Source organism: Leptonychotes weddellii, chromosome 5, assembly GCF_054177405.1.
Source record: "Leptonychotes weddellii isolate Sample4059 chromosome 5, ASM5417740v2, whole genome shotgun sequence".
NCBI classification, from domain to species: domain Eukaryota; kingdom Metazoa; phylum Chordata; class Mammalia; order Carnivora; family Phocidae; genus Leptonychotes; species Leptonychotes weddellii.
This window is the reverse complement of record NC_138373.1, coordinates 74162792-74184393: the sequence shown is the minus strand read 5'-3', so window position 1 is coordinate 74184393 and position 21602 is coordinate 74162792. Positions and strand designations below refer to the sequence as shown.

The following is a 21602-nucleotide window of genomic DNA, read 5'->3' as shown; positions in this document are numbered from 1 at the left end:
TATAATAGCCAAACTATAGAAACAGCTCAAGTGTCCATTGATAGATGAATGGATAAAAAAAGACGTGGTATAATCAGATAACAAACAGAAATAAAAGGCATCCAAATCAGTAAGGAAGAAGTCAAACTTTCACTATTTGCAGACAACATGATACTCTATGTAGAAAACCCAAAAATCTCTCCAAAAAACTGCTAGAACTGATAAAAAATTTTCAATAAAATTGCAGGATACAAAATCAATGTACAGAAATCTGTTGCATTTCTATACACCAATAATGAAGCAGCAGAAAAAGAAACCAAGGAATCAACCATTTGCAACTGCACTAAAAACAATAAGATGCCTAGCCTAGGAATAAGCCTAACCAAAGAGGTAAAAGATCTGTACTCTGAAAACTATAGAACACTTAAGAAAGAAATTGAAGAGCACACAAAGAAAGGGAAAAACATTCCATGCTAATAGATTGGAAAAACAAATATTGTTAAAACGTCTATACTACCCAAAGTAATCAACACATTTAATGCAATCCCTATCAAAATACCACCAGCATTTTTCACAGAGCTAGAACAAACCATCCTAAATCTTATATGGAACTACAAAAGACCCCAAATACCCAAAGCAATCTTGAAAAAGAAAAGCAAAACTGTAGGCATCACAATTCTGGACTTCAAGCTATATTATAATGCTGTAGTTATCAAGACAGTAAGGTACTGGCACAAAAACAGACACATAGATCAATGGAATAGAAAACCCAGAAATGAACCCACAACTATATGGTCAACTAATTTTCGACAAAGCAGGAAAGAATATCCTATGGATAAAAGACAGTCTCTTCAACAAATGGTGTTGGAAAAACTGGATGGCAACATGCAGAAGAATTAAACTGGACCTTACTTTCTTATGCCATACACAAAAAACAATTCAAAATAGGTAAAGACCTAAATGTGAGACAGGAATCCATCAAAATCCTAGAGGAGAACACAGGCAGCAACTTCTTTGACCTCAGTGCAGCAACTTCTTGCTAGACACATCTCCAAAGGCAAGGGAAACAAAAGCAAAAATGAACTATTGGGACTTCATCAAGAAAAAACCTGCACAGCAAAGGAAACAGTCAACAAAACTAAAAGGCAACTGAGGGAGTGGGAGAAGATATTTACAAATGACATATCAGATAAAGGGCTAGTACCAAAATCTATAAAGAACTTATCAAATTCAGGGAGCCTGGGTGGCTCAGTTGGTTAAACATCTACATTCAGCTCAGGTCATGATCCCAGGGTTCTGGGATTGAGCCTTGTGTTGTGCTCCCTGCTCAGTGAGGAGCTTGCTTCTCCCTCTTCCTCTGCTCCTCTCCCCACTAATGCTCTCTCTCCCTCTCTCAAATAAATAAAATCTTTTTTTAAAAAAAGGACTTATCAAACTCAACACCCAAAAAACCCAAAAAGTCCAGTCAAGAAATGGGTAAAAAACATGACAAACATTTCTCCAAAAAAAGACATACAAATGGCTAATGGACACATGAAAAAATGCTCAAGATCACTCATTATCAGGGAAATATAAATCAAAACCACAATGAGATACCACCTCACACCAGTTGGCATGGCTAAAATTAACAACATAGGAAACAATAGATGTTGGAGAGGATGTGTTGATGGGAATGCCAACTGGTGCAGGCACTCTGGAAAACAGTATGGAGGTTCCTCAGAAAGTTAAAAATAGAACTACACTAGGATCCAGCAATTGTACTACTAGGTATTTACCCAAAGGATATAAAATACAGATTCAAAGGGGTACATGCACTCCAATGTTTATATCAGCATTATCAACAATAGCCAAATTATGGAAAGAGCCCAAATGTCCATTGACTGATGAATGGATAAAGAAAATGTGGGGGGTGTGTGTGTGTATAATGGATAAAGAAGATGTGATATATATATATATATATATATATCATTCCAGCCATTGAAAAGAATATCTTGCCATTTGCAATGACATGGATGGAGCTAAAGGTATTATGCTAAGGGAAATAAGTCATCCAGAAAAAGACAAATACCGTATGATTTTACTCATATGTGGCATTTAAGAAACAAAACAGATGAACATAAGGGAAGAAAGAAAAAAAGGGAGGCAAACCATAAGAGACTCTTAACTATGGAGAAGAAACTGAAGGTTGCTGGAGGGGAGGTGGGCAGGGGATGGAGTAAACGGGTGATGAGTATTAAGGAGAGCACTTGTGATGAGGACTGGGTGTTATATGTAAATGATGAATCATTAAATTCTACTCCTGAAACCAATATTATACTATATGTTAACTAACTAGAATTTAAATAAAAACTTGAAACAAACAAAGATGTGGTATCTACAATGGAATATTATTCAGCCATAAAAAATGAAATCTTGCTATTTGCAACAACATGGATGAAGCTACAGAGTATAATGTAAGCAAAATATGTCAGAAAAAGACAAATACCATATGATTTCACTCATATGTAGAATTTAAGAAACAAAACAAATGAGCAAAGGAAAAAAAGAGAGAGACAAACCGACTCTTAACTATAGAGAACGAACTGATGGTTACCACAGGGGAGGTGGGTAGGGGGGATGGGTGAAATAGGTGAAGAGTACACATCATTTTTTTAACCTCTTTTGTTTGTTTGCTTCAAGTTTTTATTTAAATTCTAGTTAGTTAACACATAGTATAATATTAGTAACATTAGAGAATGTTCTGAGAGTGTAATAAGACTAAGAAGTTAAATAGAAAGAAAACTGCTTCTACTCTTTCAATAAGTAATTCTAGAATGAAAGCTTTTTGTCCTGCACAGGGTTTTGAGAGAAAATTTATAAAATTTATAACAAAACGCCAACTATATACAAAGAACGTCAGGTTATATTCATGTCTTATTTTATTTTATTTTATTTTTAAAGATTTTATTTATTCATTTGACAGAGAGAGAGATAGTGAGAGCAGGGGGCTCTCTCTGTATTATTAAACAATACAAAATTAAAAAGGAGAAAATTATAAGAGCAGTTAAGAATATAGCATAGAGGGGCACCTGGGTGGCTCAGTCCATTGTAAATATCTTCTCCCACTCCCTCAGTTGCCCTTTAGTTTTGTTGACTGTTTCCTTCGCTGTGCAGAAGGTTTTTTTCTTGATGAAGTCCCAATAGTTCATTTTTGCTTTTGCTTTTGTTTCCCTTGCCTTTGGAGATGTGTCTGGGAGAGGGAGAAGCAAGCTTCCCACGGAGCAGGGATCCCGGTGCAGGGAGGGAACCCAAAGTGGGGCTTGAACCCACAGATCACCACATAAAAAAACTCAGAATAAAAAAATACAGTTTCTAATAAACAAGATGAAAAATAAAAATTTACTGATATGGGCACAATGAGTATATGAAGATCAGATAGAGCTTTGTCTCTGCGTATGGGCATATGTGTCTGGTTTGGAACAGATCCACTTCCTCTCCGTGTAATGCCTCGCACTACTGGCACCTTTGTCATTCAAATAGGCACATTCTCCTCCTCCTCTGATAGGAAAACTGCAATGGAAGAAGCAGAATCAATCAGTTGGCCACCAGATATTTCTCCAAAAGCAGAGGGAATAAAGATGAGAAAATAAGGAAACTAACATTAATTCAGCCTCTAAATATAAGATGCATTACACACATCATCTCTTTAATATTAAAAATTGCCCTCTGAGATATATATCATCTCTTTTTATGGACAAAAACAACAACAAACAAACAAACAAACAAAAACAACAGAATTTCCCAAGATTCTATAACGAGTAAAACTACGATTCATGCCTAAATCGATGAAAATATAGGGCCCATGCTATTCCCACCTTCTTCACTTTGGGAAAGAGAAGAGGGAAGAAATGCTGCTATATTACAGGTAATTTTGTTGTTGTTGTTCTTGGGCCCTGATTTTCTCCTGTGGTATTCATCAGCATTTAAATGGCCTGACACAGACATCTGGGTCAGCATTCAGATCATAAGTTTTTCTTCTGTATTGTGTGAAATTGCTATAGTGTGACATGATTTGCCTATCGCTGAGACAAGCCAGCCCTTGATGAATATATAGTTAACAATATATTTGCTCCTTTAAACACTTACAGAATTAGATGATGTAAACATTACTATTTCAGTATTATAAAGGAATAGGTAAAGGTTAATACTAAATATTTAACAAGCATCCACAATGTGCTAAGCACTACACATACAACAGTGTGTAAATATGAGTTCTAACTCCTAAAACTTAACATCTGTCCAAGATCAAAAAGCTACTAGGTAACAACTAGTTTTCAAACCTACCACTGTCCTACCCAGTGCCCTTTTCACCAAATAAAGTGATATTTCCAATGCTGGCTACTTTTCATAACCTCATAAAGCAACTTTTCAAAACCTCCTCATGTCCTCAGACAAGAAAACATTTAGCAAAATTGTCTGAATCCAAGTCTTCCAACATTATCCAAAACTTTTCCAGTAATATAAAGATCCAATAGATATATGATTGAGATTAAATTTGGCAATGCCAAACTGTACTTGTGCTAAACATTATAATTATGATCTTATAAATAATGGATGTCATTACCGTCACTCATCCTTATGTAAATGGTTGAAGATTGATGCAGTGATAGTTTAATGTAATAATTTAACTTGCATTTATATAAGATTTTAAAGTTTAAGTAGTGCAGCCATATACATCAAAATCTCTGATTCTCACATCAATCCTGTGAGATCAATCGAGCAAGTACAATTAATTTTGTTGTAGAGGTAAGCAACAGACTTAAAGATTGTGTAGTTTGCTCAACATGAAAGAGTTGGTCAATGACATAGAGGAGGTGGTTGTCAAGTTCACCATTCTAGCATGCCACATATGATAGGTTTTGTTTTGGTTGGAGGAGCTTTCAAAACCTCTGCAACCTACAATTTTTCACTTTATTCCTTTATAACTAATCTTAAAATAAAAAATTTTTAGAGGATATAATTGGAGAACACGTTTGGTTTCATGCAACGTAAATCCAAATACAAATATTGCTATCATATTTTTCAGAACTTACCAGCTGGTCCATTCAGTGCCATTTATCCATTTCCATGGTTGGCCTTGTTCTCTGCTGAGACCAATCCAGTGGTCATAAGGGCCTTTATACCTCAATAGGAAATTCTTTTATAAAACAAAGATGATATGAGTTAACCTGTCATTATCTGGCCTCTCCCAGAAGAAGTGTTGCTTCTATGCTATATTCTTTTTTTTTAATATTTTGTCTATTTATTTGACACAGAGAGAGAGGCACAAGCAGGAGGTAGTGGCAGAGGGGCTCAATCCCAGGACCCCAGGATCATGACCTGAGCTGAAGGCAGACACTTAACGGACTAAGCCACCCAGGTGCCCCTCTATGCTATATTCTTAACTGCTCTTATAATTTTCTCCTTTTTAATTTTGTATTGTTTAATAATACAGAGAGAATAGATATGCCATAGTAGCATACACACATAAATATTAAAACTGAGAGAAATTACTGATAATTTCCTCTTAATTCAGCATAGTGCCACTTTGTATTAATATTCCACAATTTGTTTATCTGTTCTATTATTGATTTCCACTAGCATTATTTAAAGTTTGAAGTTATTATGAATGCTGTTATGACATTCTTGGCACCTGTCCTGGAATGAATGATCAGGCCACAGTGAATACTTATTGTCAATTTTACCAAATGATACCAAATTCTTTTCTGATGTCATTGTAAGAAATTATACACACCAGCATTATAGGCCAGTTTTCCATGCTACACATCTTTGTTAACACTTAGAGCATCTTTTTATGATTACAAGTATTAATTTCAATATAATTAAATGTATAATTTTCCTTTATGATTAGTGGATTTAATGACTTCTTAGGGAAATTTTTACTTTTAAGTCATAAAGACGATATTTATTTTCTCTTTTCCTTGAGATATACAGTTGGGATACTGATTTTAAATATTCCTTTTTTTCTTTAAGATATGCATTTACAGCTCTAAATTTCCCTCTTAGTATTGCTTCTACCACATATCTTAAGTTTTGGTATGTTGTATTTTCATCTCATTTGTCTCAAGGTATTTTCTAATTTCCCTTATGATTTCTTTCTTGTTCACTGGATGTTTAACAGTGGGTTGTTTAATTTCTACATATTTGTGAATTTTCCAGTTTTCCTTCTGTTGTTGATTTCTAGTTTCATTCCATTGTGATTGCAAAAGTAACTTTATATGATTTCAATCTTCTCAAATTTACTAACTTGTTTGGTGGCCTATCATATGATCTATCCTGAAAAAATGTTCCATGTGCATTTGAGAAGAATATGTATTCTGTTCTTGTTGGGTGGAGTGTTCCGCCTATCTTTTAGGTCTAATTGGTTTGTAGAACTGTTCAAGACTTCTATTTCCTCACCGTTCTTCTGTCTGATTGTTCTACCCATTATTGAAAGTGGAATCATGAAGTCTTCAACTATTATAATAGAACTATCTATTTCTCCTTTCAGTTCTGTCAATCGTTCCTTCATATATTTGGGGACTGTGTTATTAGGGTATTATATGTTTAAAATTGTTAGATCTTGATGTATCAAAATTTGTATCAAGATATAATATCCTTCTTTGTGTCATAAACTTTTTTGCTTTTGTCATTTCGTCCAACAAGAATATAGCCACACAGTTCATTTTGGTTACTATTTGCATTTAATATATTTTTCCATCCTTTCACTTTAAACTTCTTTGTGTCTTTTTTTTTTTTATTTTATTATGTTATGTTAGTCACCATACAATACATCATTAGTTTTTGATGTGGTGATCCACGATCCATTGTGTCTTTATATCTATGGTGAGTCTCTGATAGAGAGCATATAGATGGATCTCATTTTGTTTTTATCCAACTGCCAGTCATATATTAGCATTTTGTCCCTATACATCTCCAACTCTGTCTTTATATTATTGTCATAGATTATATATGTATACATTGTATGCCCATTAACATAGATCTATAATACTGTATTATGAATTCACCTGTTAAATCGTATGTGAAAAGAGAGAAGTTACAAACTAAACCAAGAGTATAGTAATACTGGCTTTTATATTTATCTGTGTGGTTACCTTTATGAGTGTTCTTTATTATTTCATCTCTGAGTTACTATCTAATGTACTTTAATTTCAGACTTTATAGTTGCTTAAGGATGGACCTACTGCTAAGAAACTCCCTTAGCTGCTATTTGTCTAGAAGTATCTTATTTTTCCCCTATTCTGAAAGATTGTTTTGACAAATACAGAATTCTTTTTTTTTAAGATTTTATTTATTTATTTTTTTGTCAGAGAGAGAGACAGAGCACAAGCAGGCAGAGGGAGAGGGAGAAGCAGGCTCCCCGCTGAGCAATGAGCCCAATGCGGGACTCAATCCCAGGACTCTGGGATCATGAGCTGAGCTTAAGGCAGACTCTTAACCAACTGAACCATCCAGGTGTCCCGACAGTTACAGAATTCTTGACCGGCAGGTTTTTTTGCAGAATTTAAAATATGTCATTCCACTGCTTTCTGGCTTCTATAGTATCTCAGGATAAATCAACTGTTAATCTTACTAAGGATCCCAACACCTGACTAGTCCCTTCTCTTGCTGCTTTCCAGTTTCTCTTTGGTTTTTGATAACTTGACTCTAATTTGTCTTAGTGTGGATTTCTTTGAATTTATCTTGCTTAGGAGTTCCTTGAGGCTCTTGCACATGTATATGCATCTCCTTCCTCAACTTTGGGAAGCTTTGGGCCATTATTTCTTTACATATTTCTCCTACTTATTTTCTTTTCCTTCTGAGATCCCTACAATGCATATATTGGTTTGCTTGATGATACCACAGTTCCTTCAGGATCTGTTCTTTTATTTTTGGGGTTTTTTCTTTTCTTTTCTTTCTATTCCCAAACGGGATACTTTCTTTTTTTTTTTTTTTTAAGATTTTATTTATTTATTTATTAGAGAGCGAGAGAGAGAAACAGCATGAGAGGGGAGAGGGCCAGAGGGAGAAGCAGACTCCCCAATAAGCTGGGAGCCCGATGTGGGACTCGATCCCAGGACTCCAGGATCATGACCTGAGCGGAAGGCAGTTGCTTAACCAACTGAGCCACCCAGGTGCCCTCAAATGGGATACTTTCAATTATCTTGTCTTCAAGTTTGCTGATCCTTCCTTCTTTCTGTTCAAAGGAAGCCTCTAGTGAGTTTTTCATTTCAATTATTGTACTTTTCAGTTCCAGAATTTCTATTTGGTTCCTTTTAATAATTTCTACTTCTATATTGATATTCTCATTTTATTTATATATCATTTTCCCGATTTCTTTTACTTTTTCTGTCTATGGTTTTCTTTAGCTCATTGACCATATTTAGTACAGTAGATTTTACATCTTTGACTAATATTTCCAATGTCTGGTCTCCCTCAGGGATGGTTTCTTTCAGATATATCTCCCTGTGAATGGGTTATGCCTTCCTATTCATCTGTATGTTCTGTAATTTCTTTGTTCAGAACTGGACATTATGAATATTTTATGGTGTTAACTCTGGGAATATAATTCTTTTCTTCAGAGATTGTTGAATTTTGATTATTGAGATTTGGAACCAGTGTCTGTGACTTCTCCTAATAATTTTTGCAAAATGTGTATTCCTTACTGTGTGTGGTCACTGAAATTTTTATTTGTTATTTCTATGGTCAGCCAGTTCCTTGCCAAAGATTTTCTTAAATGCCTGGCTCCCAAAGGGGGAAAAAAACAAGTACTGTTTCTTTAAATCCCTTGGAAATCACTTCAGTTGGTAGACGTTGAAGAAAAAAATGACAGCCCACCTCTGTATCTGCCTCTTGGCAATGAAGAGCAGCACTCAAAAATAACAGCACATAACCACAATATTTGAAGACCAATGTTCTTATTGGCCATCCTGGATCCAGCAAGTTTTACCAGGAACATGGCCAGAAGTCCCCGTATCTCCCAGCCATGATGAGGTGTAGGGAATGGTAGCCACTGCATGGGAAAGCTGAACTTCACTGGGATTAAGTGAAATTTACTAACCTCTTCATTAAGTTATCCCTTGGATGCTGCAAGACTACAGAGTTCCAACTCAGTTACTTGAGAGAGTTTCTGCCAGCTCAATAGTTGTTTAGGTACAGACTCCAGGAGCTTTCTACTCTGCCATCTTCTCTGATATCACTCCTGCCTGATTCATTTTGAAGCAATGTTAACTTAATACAATTTAAAATTATGTTTCCCTCTCTAATTGTCTAATTCTATTTGCACACTTCTTGCTCATAAGTCAAAGAAAGCACTGGCTTGCTCGCTGGCCACCTTCCTGCTATGAATGTTAAGGTAATTGTAGATGGCCCACTGCAGAATGTAGCATCTGCTGGCTTTTCTCTCCTTATGTTAAAAAATCAATATCTAAGCAGATATCTAAACCTGTATTTTAGACATTCTCACATAGAATTGCATAGCATATTGGAGGAGCCAATTTTTTTTATTCTAGGTAGAACTATTTTCTTACCAGTTCCTGGATGGTTTCAACCTGAACAAGATCAGCACCATGTGAATCACAAAACCTCTGGCTGAATGTCCAATTCTTGATGTCATCAGAAAAATAGAAACACTTTCTTTGGAAACCAATCCAGGTTTCTGGGCATGCAGCTTCAAAACACTCTGATGATATCTGATGCAATTTTCTTCCAGTTACTAAAAATAAAAACAACTTGCTTTTATATTTTCCTATATATATTACCAAGTGCTTTCTAATACACTTTTCAATAGTCATGTGAAATACTAAATGTATTATCCTTATTTTTCAAATGAGGAATAGAATTTTGAAAGTCATTGCATATATTACACAGCAAATGTCAAAGCTAAGATTCAAGTAGCGCCTTAGTTAGTGGATGAATTGAAAAAAGAATAAATAATGCCTTAAACTCTGGACTATATACCTGTCTACTTGGATTTCAACAATGTTACCTTTCCTTAAAATATTAGGTACATCAATAGCAACATTTTATCAGCCTTAGAGAATAGATAGTTCAAGAGCTCTAGATACTTTCCTAAATAAAATGAGGTGCAGGGTATAGATACCTTTTGTGAATAGTTTCTTGAGATGAAATAGTCGAATACATGTCTAAAGAGTCCCATGAGGGTAAAAGAAGTAGTTTTACCCTGAGCATTCTTCTACTAAGGAGCTTCCTTCTACTAAGGAAATTTTGTGATGCTTTCTATATTTTGAAGCTGACAATACTCCATTGGACAGGCTTTTCTGATACACCTCCCATATAACCAGGAGAGATGCTCTCTTCAAGTAGGATTCAGAGCATGGAAAGTTTTTTCAGATGGTCTTTATTGATCCACTAGTAGCTGACTCTTCCACTTTTATGACCATTTTCTCCTATTTACAGCTTCTTTATTAAGTAATGTTAATTCAAATCTCTATTTTTGCTTCATCAATGTATAAGGTATTTTTATTTTTGGTTATAGAATGGCAAGAATAGATCATTATCCATGGAATCATAAAAATATTAAAAAATAAATAAGGATCCCCTGGAACATGGAATATTCCAAGTATTATTGACTCTAGGATTTGTAAGCAACACTTGAAAAGCTTGTTAGGATATTACGTCTGGATATAATAATAGCAGGGTGGGTTTTATGTTATTACTCAGGTTGGCGTGGAGGTGTAGAGGAATATTCTTGTAATTTTCTACAGCAAAGCTTGGCTTACATTTGATACAGTGCAAGTGTGTTCTAAGCTATAAGGGCATCTTCATTAGCTAAATTGCTTCCAGGGTATGCAATCCAAGAAATAATGTGTTGTCTGGGAAAACTGGCTATATATTCCAAAAAAGTGGGGGCTTGAAGATGCTAGAGTATCTGGACAAGAAGACCACAATACCTCTATGCCTGCACTGTTATACAGCCAGTTAGTAGTTTTGATATTCTCGCACTTCTCTCTCTTTCCATCTGATTTGCTTGTATTCATGCAAGCATGTGTGTTATAGAAGTAAAATAAATCTTTGTCCCTGAAAACCACAATGAGTTATCTCACCTCACACTTGTTAAAATGGCTATTTTTTAAAAGACAAAAGACAACCAGTGCTGGCAAGAATGTGGAGAAAAGGGAACCATTGTACACTGTTCATGAGAATGTAAATTGGTACAGCAATTAGGGAAAACAGTATGAAGTTTTCTCAAAAAATTAAAAATAGAACTACCTTATGATCTAGTAACCCTGCTTTTGGGGTTATATCTAAAAGAAATGAAATCATTATCTTAAAGAAATATCTGCATTCCCCTATCCATTGCAGCATTTTCAAAATACCCAAGATATATAAATAATACTCAGCCTTTAAAGTGGAAGCAACCCTGCCATTTGTGACAAATTGGATAAGCCTGGACGACGCTGTGCTAAATCAAATAAATCAGATGCATACAAGCACTGTATGATCTTACTTCATATATGGAATATAAAATAGTCAAAATCATAGAAGAAGAAAGTAGAATGGTCGTTGCTAGGGAAGGGAAAGTGGGGGAAATACTGAGATGTTGGGCAAGGGGTACCAAGTTTCAGTCATGCAAGAAGAATAAGTTCTGGAGATATAACATACACAATGTGACTATAGTTAACAATGCTGTATTGTATACTTAAAATTTGCTAAGAGGGTAGATCTTTGGTGTTCTCGACAACAGAAAGGTAACTGTGAAGTGATGGATATGTTGATTAATTTGTACTGATTATTTCACATATATACAGATATCAAAACATCAAGTTATACACCTTAAATATACACAATTTTTGTCAATTATACCTCAATGACTTGGGGGAGGGGTGCAGAGATTAAATACCATGACTAAGTGCAATTAATCCCAGAATGCAAGGATTGTTCAATATACAAAAGTCAATTAACCTCGTATACCATAGTAATAGAAAAAGGTTAAAAAACAAAACAAAAAAACTGATCATCTAAATTGATCATCTATATTTTGTAAACCACCATGTTTTTTGTGATCCTCTCTTCTTTCTAATATCTCAGCCTATAGCCTCATTAATATATGGTTTAAAAATTACTGAATTCTTGGCCAATATTCAAACATAAACACAATTTCATAAATCATACACATTCAGCTTCTACAGCTCTATTTTGATGTGTCCTCCATTAGGATCTACACATAATACCTTTGAAGTAATTTTAATTGAAAATTAATTTCAATTACATTGTACACCTGAAACTAATATAATGTTATATGTCTATTACAGCTCATTTTTATATATCCTTAATCCAAAGAAAAATTTTTTAAAAAGAAAATGTAATTTGAGAGTAAATTGTATATATATAAACATATAAAGTATATAAATATATGTTTGTAATTAAAATATATGAGTATATAGGGGCGCCTGAGTGGCTCAGTCATTAAGCGTCTGCCTTCGGCCCAGGTCATGATCCCAGGGTCCTGGGATCGAGTCCCACATCGGGCTCCTTGCTCGGCAGGAAGCCTGCTTCTCCCTCTCCCACTCCCCCTGCTTGTGTTCCTGCTCTCACTATCTCTCTCTCTGTCAAATAAATAAATAAAATCTTTAAAAAAAAAAAAAAATAAAATATATGAGTATATAAATATATATGTATACATATAGATTAAAACTACATGGTTAAAGGCCTAGCAATAATATAAATTAAAGCACAATATGATTGGCAACTGGGTTCTACCTTATGCGGACTCTGGTCCTTCTATTAAGCTTCCAATAATATGACCTCTATATTACACAATTAAGATCTAAGACCCCACTTATAAGGTAATAACATTACAAAGGATCCAAAAAGTGAGCTGACATTGGAATAAAGCCCACAGAACACCTGAACCTAGCCAGAGTAATTGCCTGCTAAAACCAAAAACATTAATATACTCCAAAAATTTAATTTTTGGAATTTAACTCAGTGAAATTAAACTGTAAAGAAGTGTAAAGAACAGGAAAATTATCAATAAGTCCTCTCTTCTTTTGGAAAATGGACTTGTCTAGATGAACAAAGATTATAATTCACTTACCTAACAAACTCAGAATTATACCAAGCAATATAAATATCAGACATATGACTGTGGATAAAACCAAGACTTGATTCAGGGTAACGGTAATAGAATGCTTCCTTGGATGCCGGTAATCTGGAAAAATAAATATTGAAAACATGTTTTTGTTTTTGTTTATGTTTCCATTAAATGCAGAACAGACATCAGACTACTAGAAGCATTAACCATCAAAATGCTACTTTCACTTCTTTCCTTTTCATTGGAGGGGGCAATTGGCCTATCATTTTGTGAATTTACAATTTTCTCTCTCGAGTTTAATTGTTCACAGAAAGTAAAATTGATCTTAACACACAACTAACCCATGAACAGCTTTGCACCCCTCCCAAAAACTAAATAAAAATCTCATTAAACTTCCAGATCCAGCTACCAGTTTAACAGAAATACAAGAGAGAGAGAATCATGTCAATTAAGCAACAGGAATGAAATCAACAAACTCCAGACTGTTGGAAATTCTACATAATAAATTATCTTGAATCTTAAAGAAAAAAGTGAAAGGCAAATTTTAAAAAGCAACCATGAGGAAATCTTTTGATTAAAAGAGACTTAAAAGGCTTTAAAAACAAAAGTCAAAATTAAAGTGAGAAAATGATTCTCATAAAAATCAATTTAATGTGATTCGAGAGGATACTTGGAGGGCTTCTGAGCTGGATAGCAAACTTCTTTCTCTAACAAAGACAGTATTTAACAAGGATGCTCAACTTAGAATAATCCATTAAGCTGTATTTGTTTTGTACATTTTTCTACATTTACATTATATCTCAAAACATCCTACATTATCTAAAACCTCTTGTAAATTTTATCATTGGAACCCTCTTCTGACTCCATCTTTTGGCTACTGCACACACTTTTAGCTACTTCATCTAGAGATGTTCTTGGCTAAACAGGTATATTTCTCTCTAATATTCTATCCACACTAGAAATCTTTTCATTAATGTTTACCAGATTGACCACTGGGTTGATGCACATGCAGGAAAGATGTGAATAACATTACAAAGGATCCAAAAAGTGAGCTGACATTGGAATAAAGCCCACAGAACACCTGAACCTAGCCAGAATAATTGCCTGCTAAAACCAAAAACATTAATATACTCCAAAAATTTAAGAAAAGTCAAAAGTCTCACAACAAAATATTCATTCAAAATGTCCAGAATACAGTCCAAAATTACTCAGCATATGAATAACCATGATAATTTCAACTTTCATGGGAAAAGAAAATGAAGAAAAGCCAATGCTAAAATGACACAGATGTTGGAATTATCTGACATATACTTTAAAGCAGCTGTTATAGAAATACTCAAAATACCAAATGAAAAAAGAAATAAATGAAGTCATTTAACAATAATTAGAAATCATCTTTTCCTCATCTGAACTGCCTTCTCTCTAAATTGATTACTACCTCTACCAAAGACAAAAATATTTTTTTCAGTAGTAAATTACAACACTTCAGTTTTCCCCAACAGGTACAAAATACCTTTTTTCACTTATTAAATCATCATATAAAGCCTCAAATACAAGTGTTTTTTTAAAAGTTTCAAGCTTCATATAAATGCATAATATATGTGAGATTATATATGTATATTTAGATATTTTCTTTTTACTGTGTAGCCAATGTAAGATAATTCCATTTGAAAGCTCTACTGTTTTTCTTTGACTTCTGTTTATGTTTTTTATTTGTTAAAAAAACTCATCATTTTACCTTTTCTTTACTTTTTAATTCTTTCTTTCCTATGAGCTTTCATGATAATTTTTTTTACTTTTTTAAATTTATTTATTTATTTATTTATTTTTAAAGGTGTTATTTATTTATTTGGGAGAGAGAGAGAGTCCACGAGCTGAAGGAAGGGGCAGAGGGAGAGGGAGAAGCAGACGCCTCATTGAGCAGGGAGCCGGATGTGGGGCTCAATCCCAGAACCCTGAGATCATTACCTGAGTCTAAGGCAGACACTAAACTGACTAAGCTACCCAGGTGCCCCCTTTTTACCTTATTTAATAATGATAATACTCTGTGTCTATATAACACTTTCAACTATGTATTGTTCTTTTCAGTGAAATTAATTTTTAATAATAAATAAGCATATAATAAATAATAAATAATATTAATATTAATAAATGATTTAACATTAATAGTAACTAAATTAATATTTAATACTAATATTGTTAATAAAATAATACTAATAAATAATTTCTAATAATGGATTTATTTATTTTAGAGAGTGGGGGGAAGGACAGAGGAAGAGAGAGAGGGACAGTTTTTTTTTAAAGATTTTATTTATTTATTTGACAGAGAGAGAGACAGCGAGAGAGGGAACACAAGCAGGGGGAGTGGGAGAGGGAGAAGCAGGCTTCCCGCTGAGCAGGGAGCCTGACACGGGGCTCAGTCCCAGGACCCTGGGACCATGACCTGAGCCAAAGGCAGACACTTAACAACTGAGCCACCCACGCACCCCGAGAGACAGACAGTCTTAAGCAGACTCCACATGGAGCCCCAACATGGGGCTCCATCTCATGACCCTGAGATCATGACCTGAGCCAAAATCAAGAGTTGGGTGCTTAACCAACTGCACCACCCAAGTGCCCCTCAGTGAAATTAATTTTTATTAATGTTTTTTAATTTTTAATTTCATCATTTGTTTAATTTATTTTTTTAATTTTAATATTTAATAGCTGATTGATGAATTATTATTAATAATATTAATAAAATATTAGTATATGTTTCAATGACATTAATTTTTAAATATTTATTCTCAATCATAAATTTAACCTGACCCCATTCTCTTACATCTTTCTCTGAGAGTTCTCTCTCCTTACTTGTTAGGACAAGTGCACTTAAGTATCTGCATATTTTTACACAAATTATAAACTAATTTATAACCCCTAGAACTCCATCTCTCATCCTTGAAAACTCTTTAAAAGACTGTTAACCATTTTCCCTTTGCAGAAACTAGATCCCATCACTGCTATAATCTTACCACCTCAGTTCCCACATTCATGTCATACAGTCCAGCTTACTTGAGGTTGCCAGCAAGTCAACTGGTATAAAATTTTTCTCCAGTCGATTGCTATCATGCATTTTGTGCCCAGTTCTTACAGGACAGCTCACTCAGTCGGCAGTTGCAGTGCCAGAATGTGAAAAAAACAAGAGAAAAAGCTCACATTCTGGTTAGAACTTCCTCTAACTGAAGTTTTGGCTTCAGTTACACATGCCTAAAAAGGAAAGAGGAACGAAATGACACTGAAACAGCTTGCTACAGCAAAAGCCTCTTCTAGTTCTCAGCATAAACTTGGTATCTCTCAACTTGTATTACCATCAGCACAAGTAAATATAAATTTTCAAGTTTATCCTTTTTACATTCTTCATGATTTTGTTGTCAAAGAGGACAGAAAGTAAACCTCAATAAATTTCACATTATCTTGGAATTCCTACACAGATAGGAACTAATAACAATACTTCTATTATTATTCTCATGGTGTGATAACATAAAACAATGGTTTATTGTCGCTTATCATGATCCAAAAGTACTGATGAAAGACTTAAATATGTGTTCCCATTTAACTGGTACAACTAAATAATGAAGCTGATATTATTATTACTTTTATTTTAAAATGAGCTCCTTGAGTACGGACTAATTTGTCTAAGTTCACAGTTACTGACAGACCCCATGATTAAATGGCTGATTTAGGAACTACTTTGAAAGTAAGACCCTACATAGTCAGTAAAGGTCAAATGTTGACTCCTGTGACATTTCTGAGTCAGTCATACATTCAAAATCTCTGTTTCTATTCCTGAAACAGCTCCTCACTATGAGAAAAAGAAACAGAAAAATTAGTTCTTGCAGTCATGATGATGTGTTAGCTGAATGAAACAGTAAGGCTGAAATGGCAGAAGGGCTCCAGTTGAAGCGAACTGTGTTCATCTAGTTCAAGAGAAGAGAACATGGAGTATAGTTGGGAAACATCCTGATACTTAAGATGGCTGGAACACAAACTGTGAAAGGTGAAATGCGAGAAAATAACTTTCTAATTAACACAAGCGCTCTATATTAAACTGTGAATTTCATGACCTCTAAGCCCTAAGATCATGTTCACTTTCTTAGGAAACCCTGTGTTGACACCATATTTAAGATACACCTACATGTTTTTACATGGTGAAAAAACAGGGGACACTGAGAGCTATTTTAATTTCACTTAGGAAAAGGATTTTTTTTTTCTTTTCTGAAACAAGATTTTTTTTTTTAAATTAGGCATATATTTAAGAGACAGAAATAAGTGACTAATAATCTGGCTGTGAAAAGAAAAAAGAAAAAAGTCCCTTCAGGGTCATTGCTATTCAATAGAAGGAACTATTCCAAGTGACTAATGTAAAAGTAATTTTATCAGATTTTTTGTTGGAACACATCACTGATAAAAAAAATTACAGGAAACAGCAAAAACTCATGAAAACTATTTAGTCTTACTTGACCTCTGCCCCACTTTACTTGGCCTTTCTGGTTTTGACAAAAGAATGGATGATAAGTGTATTCAGTGTGAGAGAAATATAAAAGCCTGTGTACACTATGTGAAAGAACACGGCCTTTGGAGCAAAATAATCCCAGCCTGAACACAACTCTTAAAACGCAGTAGTTTTTTTTACTTTCCATATATATATGGTAGGCAGAATTTTAGACCCTCAAAGATTCCATGTCCTAATCCCCAAGCCTGTGGATATATTACCTTACATGGGAAAAAATTTTAAAAATCTTTGAAGATGAGGCGCCTGGATGGCTCAGTAGGTTAAGCCTCCAACTCTTGATTTCAGCTCAGGTCATGATCTTAGAGTTGTGAGATGAGCCCAATGCAGGGCTCTGCATTGAGTATGGAGCCTGCTTATAATTCTCTCTCTCCCTCCCCTCTGCCCTTCCCCTGACCTTGTGTGAGCTCACTCTCTCTCTAAAAAATAAAAATAGAAAAAAATAAGGTCTTTGAAGATGTGGTTAAAAATCTTGAGATGAGGGGCGCCTGGGTGGCTCAGTCGGTTAAGAGTCTGCCTTCAGCTTGGGTCATGATTCCAGGGTCCTGTGATTGAGCCCGTCAGGCTCCCTGCTCAGTGGGAGCCTGCTTCTCCCTCTGCCCCTCTCCCTGCTTGTGCCTTAAATCTTAAAAAAACAAAACAAAACAAAAATCTTGAGATGAAGAGATTATTCTGGACGATCTGAGTGGACTCAATTTAGTCACATGGGTCTTTCTTCAAGGAAGGCAGCAGTGTTACCTAGAGAAAGGTTTGAAGGAGCTGTGCTGCTGGCTTTGAAGATCAAGCAACCCAAGGAATGCAGGTGGTGTCTAGAAGCTATAAAAAGGAAGGAAACAGATTCCCCTCTAGAGCTCCTAAAGGAACATAGCTCTATCAACAACTTGAATTTTGCTCTATAAGATCCATTTTGAATCTCTGACCTCCAGAACTATAAGATAAAAATTTCTGATTATTAAAACCATAATTTGTGGTAATGTATTATTACACAAATTATTATTACAGCATATTAACTAAGTTCTCTCACCCTCAAGATCTATATGGTGACAGGCTTGTTCTGAAAAATGAAATCTATGATTTAGGTAAAGGTGTCCAATAAACTTCAGCTGTTAAATACTTAGTGTTCAGTTACTAATGATTTATGCCTGCTTAAGGAAACATTATGAGCTTTAGTATCTAAAATGTTCCTGATGAAGCTTTGGTCCAGAGAATATCTACAATCTTTTTTCTTCCAGTTTCAGATAAAGCCATTGCCCCCAAGTGCAGAACACTGGCCAGAGCTTGTTCTGATAGTCCAGTGCCTGGGTTTAAATATTCTGAATATCAGTGATTCTTAAGGGTAGGAGAAATGGTGTGTTTCATCTTAGTGCATCATGCAAAGGATCTGAGAGAAGTGAGGGAAGCCTGCTAAGCAAAGCAACTATTGTTAAGTAGCTCAGCAAAGAAAGTACCCTCTTCAGGAAGCAAAAACACTGAGCATGAGCAGGCTATGATGAATTGCGACTGTGCCAAAGAATGACTGTGTGCAGGACCAGCTACATGGACATGCTGTCTGTCCAGCAGCAGACCTCCATGCTCAAAAGGGCTTCCCACTTGGTTTAATATGCCAGCATTGACGTCTTCAAATTATTACTACTATTTAAACAAGACACTCCACATTTTTATTTTGCACTTGACCCTGCAAATTATGTAGTAGGTCCTGACTCTGTGTGCGTGAAAGAGGTGAATCAGTTTTGACCTCATCTAACATAGCTTTCATTTTTTACTTAAATGTTTTTTCTCAATTTTCAGATTATTATAGAGTCATATGCAGGTATGAGAAATATTACAGAAAGAACCCATGTTCCGTTTAGCCAGTTTCCCCCAGGGTAACATTTTAAAAACTACAGTATGCTTGGTTTCCACGTCTTTCCTTAGTAAAAATATCACAAACATTAATTCACCAACATCATACATGTATTTACATATACACATTCACACATATAGAAAAGGAATATGCTGTGCCAGTCCTAAAATAAAATTGAATCAAGAAGAATGCATTAAAATCAATCAATCAATTAATTAATTAAAACTACAGTATGATATCACAGCAAAGATAATGACATTGACACAGTCAGGATACAGAACTATTCCAATACCACATGGCTCCATCAGCAGGTTTAACATCAAAAACTTTAAAAAATCAGCAGGCTTGGTTCTGAGAGAGCCTGAGGGTGATAAGAAACTGAGTCCCAACCCTTAAAGAAACAGTATAACAAACAACCCTGCCTAGGTATAGCATAAAAGCAGCAGTTTGAAAAACATATGGGGTATGCAGGAAGATTTATTTCCTGGTCTCAGAGCATATACAGGAGGGGCAGATACCTTTGGGAGACTTCTCCAAGAACAAACAAGTTGGCTGGTGCCATTTCTCTCCCTGCCCATTAGCTTAGATACATAGATACCTATGGGAATCAGACCAAACACTCTCCATCTAGCTTTGCTGAGAGTGCACCCTGCCCCTGCATTCTCCTGCAGACTGCACCATCCAACCATCCCCATTCAGCAGAGTCCCTCTAAAGTGGCTACAGGTCTCATCCTGCAAACATCCCCAAAAATGGTCAGCACCACTCCAGAGTCTTGCCCTGGGGAGAGGGTAAGATAACCACACACACCAGTATGACTGTAGCCCCAGTAGTGGGCTGAGGGCAGGCATCTAGTCTGACCCAACTGAAGCCCATGGTGGCCTAAGACTAGCCCCTTAACAGCACAGGGACCAAACTCTGCCCATAACAGGCAAAGAAAGCATTGCAGACAACTGGACTGAAAGCAAAACATCTCAATCACAACAGTAGGGAACATACAACACACTTAGGAGACATCCCTGAAGCATCAAGTTCTGATGCACAAGGGACATTGCACTACAGGACACTACCGGACCTCCTTTTCATAAGGCCACTATTTTTAAGAGCAGAAGATGTAGCTGACTTTCCTAACACATAGAAACAGACACAGAGAATTAGACAAAATGAGGAAACAAAGGAATGTGTCCCAAATGAAAGAACAGGGCATAATCATAGTAAATAAATAAATAAATAAATAAATAAATAAATAAATAAATAGAAACAAAACAAAGATAAGCAATATGCCAGATAGAGAATTCAAAGGATTGGTCATAAAAATAGTCACTAGACTTGAGAAAAGAGTGGAAGGGCCAATGAGACCTTTAACAAAGAGATAGAAAATGTCAAAAAGAACCAATCAGAGATAAAGAACTCAACAACTGAAATTAAAAATACACTAGAGGAAAAAAATAGTAGACTAGAGAGAGCAGAAGAACAAATCAAGGAGCTGGAAGATAAAGTAATGGAAAACTATCAAGCTGAAGAAGAAAAAGAAAAAAGTAATAAAAAATATGAGTAGGTTAAGAGAACTCAGCAATGTCATCAAGCATAACATTTGCATTATAGAGATACCAGAAGGAGAAGAAAGAGAAAAAAGGAAGAAAAATTAATTGAAGAAATAATAGCTGAAAACTTCCCTAATCTGGGGAAAGAAACAGAAATCCAGATCCAGGAAGCACAGAGAACCGCAGCAGAATCAACCAAAAGAGGCCCATACCAAGACACACAATAATTAAAATGGCAAAAAGTAGTGATAGAGAATTTTAAAAACAGTGAGAGAAAAGAAAACAGTTACATACAATGGCAACCCCATGAAGTTATTAGCTGATTTTTTAAATTTTATTTTATTATGTCACCATACAATACATCATTAGTTTTTGATGTACTGATCCACCATTCATTGTTTTCATATAACACCCAGTGCTCCATGCAGTATGTGCCCTCCTTAATACCCATCACCGGCCTGACCCACCACCCCCACCCCCCTCCCATCTAAAACCGTCAGTTTGTTTCTCAGAGTCCATAGTCTCTCATGGTTCGTCTTTCCCTCCGATGTTCCCCCCCCCTTCATTTTTCCCTTCCTTCTCCTAATGTCCTCCATGCTATTCCTCACGTACTA

The 21602-nt window shown here is 35.3% G+C and overlaps 1 protein-coding gene across 1 annotated transcript; it reads right to left on the bottom strand.

Moving 5' to 3' along the window:
• Positions 1 to 3327: 3327 nt before the first annotated feature.
• CLEC2D (C-type lectin domain family 2 member D) lies at positions 3328 to 16243 on the bottom strand. The gene is made up of 5 exons (XM_031026795.2): positions 16106 to 16243; positions 13058 to 13171; positions 9528 to 9712; positions 5052 to 5155; positions 3328 to 3528 (listed from the first exon to the last, which is right to left on the bottom strand). Exons 1-5 carry the CDS (start codon positions 16164 to 16166, stop codon positions 3390 to 3392), a joined length of 603 nt encoding a protein of 200 aa, XP_030882655.1. The 5' UTR covers positions 16167 to 16243; the 3' UTR covers positions 3328 to 3389.
• Between the last annotated feature and the right edge of the window lie 5359 nt (positions 16244 to 21602).

Excerpts from the sequence above, each read along its gene's own strand:
- CLEC2D (XM_031026795.2), bottom strand. The coding sequence starts at position 16,166 with ATGCATGATAGCAATCGACTGGAGAAAAATTTTATACCAGTTGACTTG. Across the intron at positions 5,156-9,527 it reads TTGAAACCATCCAGGAACTG|AATTTCCTATTGAGGTATAA; the intron begins GTAAGAAAATAG and ends GTTTTATAAAAG. Across the intron at positions 3,529-5,051 it reads GGCACTGAATGGACCAGCTG|TTTTCCTATCAGAGGAGGAG; the intron begins GTAAGTTCTGAA and ends CTTCCATTGCAG.